The following is a 2,940-nucleotide window of genomic DNA, read 5'->3' on the forward strand; positions in this document are numbered from 1 at the left end:
GAAATGAGTTCTTTAATGGGCATGAAAGGTGTTGTGCCAAAAAAACAAAAAATTAATAAAAATCCACAAACCTGCGGAGAAAGGCAAGTTTCTTCACTTTGATTATTTTGACGAGAGCCTGATTCCACCACTCTGCCTCACACACACACACACACACACACACACACACACACACACATACAAACAAACATACACACACACATACACACACACACAAAACTAACGTATGCACATATACCAGTGCCATATTTACAAAGATCTAAACAACGCAGAAAGGGGAGTAATCCATGTACATTTATTGTACACAGCTACACTTTGTCGATACCTCAGGATTACAAACTTCTATCTGCTCACCACTTGGCTTTGAGAAATCAGATGTAGAAAAAAAAAATTGAGTTTCACACAATTCAAGCTTTTTCGAATGCAATTCTGTGAAAATCTTGATAGCGACTCCGAATAGTCTTACAATTTTGATAGAGTATATCAAAATTTGGTTTCTGACCGTATAGTCTTGGTAACTCGAAACGGCAAAAAAAAAATTCAGAGAACTTTGTTATTTCGTCCTATAAAAGCCAGATCCGTATAATCATGGTTTTTGGCGAGAACATTTTTTTTTCACCAATCGAAAGCGCGTTTTTCTGTTTAAGTTTCTTTGAGTCCCCCGCCCTAAAATCGCTATGAAAAGCAAATAACTGTTTCACTTATCATAGCTGTTTGCTTCCAAATTAGCTCGTCTTGAGATGTGCGGAATGGATTTAATTATTGTTACAACTTGGATGACGCAACAAGAATTATACTTAATCGACAGTGAAGCCAAGAATTTTTCAATCGCGTATGATACGCGTATAGGTCTTGATCGTTTCCAGAGTGTTGATCATTTATACAAAATTCGCTAAAACCCAGATACGTGGAACTGGCTCATATAGGACGATTTTCAGGTAGCGTAGTATCAACGGTCTGGTTACAGTACAAAGTCTTCCAGAACAGAAAGAGATTCACAAAAAGTACCGTATAGATCTAGCATTAGGACAGAATGTAAAGGCTTTTTTCTCTTCTCTCGAAATATCACTTTACATATTATGGGTACTGAAAGAAAAAAAAAGAGACGCCTGAGGACATTTGAAATCCGTAGAAACAATGCATGGAGGGTGGATGAAGAATGTGTGGGTGCACGTGTTTGCAGAAGAATGAGGGGGTAGATAGATAGATAGATAGATAGATAGATAGATAGATAGATAGATAGATAGATAGAAGGGGGAAAGGAGTAGGGTGGCCATCAGAAAAAGTGGAGGAGTGCGGGGAAACATACACATACACACACACACACACTCACACACACACAATACGCACACACACACGCACACACACACGCACACACACTCACAAATACACACACTCACACACAAACACACGGAGAAGTGGAGAAATGTAAAACAAAACAAGACAAGAGTATGTTAATTAATGTTATACACGAGAAAAGTACATGTCACGCTCCCAGCCAAAGATTTCTTCCCGGCTGTCACCCACGCGAGTCTGAAGCACTTGGATCTCGTGAGTGGTCTTACAGTGGACAAACCGCTGGACCAAGTCTGGCCCCAGGGCTTGCACCATCACGGCGTCCTCCTGTAGGGCTGACAGCGCCGTCCTCAGGTCACGTGGTATCTGCGGGGTCACGCGAGGCATCTCCAGCTGCGGTAAGGAAAAGGAGGAGGTTTTTAAAAATAGTTTTGTTGGATGTAGTGGAGGGTTTACGGCGTTTGCAACAGCATAAGGTCATATGAGCGCCAAGGGGTGGATGTCAACAGAGAGAAGTCCTTACAGTCAGGGTCTCAGGCTTACTCTGCTCACCTCTCTAGCTTCTACAGCACAACGTCTACATCGACTATCAAGGCACCCTGGAAATAGCCGGTCACAAGAGTGTGAAAAACATACCTGTACAAAAGAGCTAGAGGGGAAATGGCGATAGTAAGGAATAGGAGAGAAAAAGCACCAGATCCTTGTTGCGGTTCAGGCACAGTTGTGAGCATGACATTGATGAATCAGCACATTTACAATTACAATTCTACTGTGCATAAGAACATGGTTAATGTCCCCCCTTTGGGAATGGCCTAATTAAAGACGCTTCAGTCTATAGCACCTGTCTCTCTACCCCATCCAGGCCGGCAGCTATGAGTGAGGCCAGCACAAGATAGGAGTTGCAGGCGCCGCCCCACAAACACACACACACACACACACACACACACACACACACAGACACACACACACACACAAACACAAACACACACACACGCACACACACAAACACATTCCCCCCACACGAACACACTATAAGGTGAGCACCTGCTTCTCTACCCCATCCAGGCCGGCAGCTATGAGTGAGGCAAGCACGAGATAGGAGTTGCAGGCGCCGCCACACACACACATCCCTCTTCCCCCCTCACATACACACACCCACACACACACACACACACCCCCCCTCACACACACACACACACACACACACACACACACACACACACACATCCCCCCCCCACACACACCCCACACCCGCAAACAAACACACACAATAAGGTGAGCACCTGACCTGTCTCTCTACCCCATCCAGGCCCGCTGCTATGAGTGAGGCCAGCACGAGATAGGAGTTGCAGGTGCCGCCCCACAAAACACACACACACACACACACACACACACACACACACACACACACACACACACACACACACACACACGGAGGGGAACATACACGCTCATAAACACACATACACACACAGACACACACACAGACACACAGACACACACACACACACACACACACACACACACACACACACACACGGAGGGGAACATACACGCTCATAAACACACATACACACACAGACACACACACAGACACACACACACACACACACACACACACACACACACACACACACACACACA

The 2,940-nt window shown here is 45.1% G+C and overlaps 1 protein-coding gene across 1 annotated transcript in view; it reads right to left on the minus strand.

The window, feature by feature from the left end:
• Nucleotides 1-1,464: 1,464 nt before the first annotated feature.
• The window catches only part of LOC106011561 (lengsin), a 12,769-nt gene continuing 11,293 nt past the window's right edge, over nucleotides 1,465-2,940 (minus strand). The window contains exons 6-7 of the mRNA XM_013081654.1: nucleotides 1,933-1,945; nucleotides 1,465-1,689 (exon numbers count right to left, since the gene is read on the minus strand). Of these exons, the coding sequence (XP_012937108.1) occupies nucleotides 1,465-1,689; nucleotides 1,933-1,945 (238 nt within the window). The remainder of the gene's footprint in view (nucleotides 1,690-1,932; nucleotides 1,946-2,940) is intronic.

Source organism: Aplysia californica, unplaced genomic scaffold (assembly GCF_000002075.1).
Source record: "Aplysia californica isolate F4 #8 unplaced genomic scaffold, AplCal3.0 scaffold00140, whole genome shotgun sequence".
In the NCBI taxonomy this organism is placed as follows: domain Eukaryota; kingdom Metazoa; phylum Mollusca; class Gastropoda; order Aplysiida; family Aplysiidae; genus Aplysia; species Aplysia californica.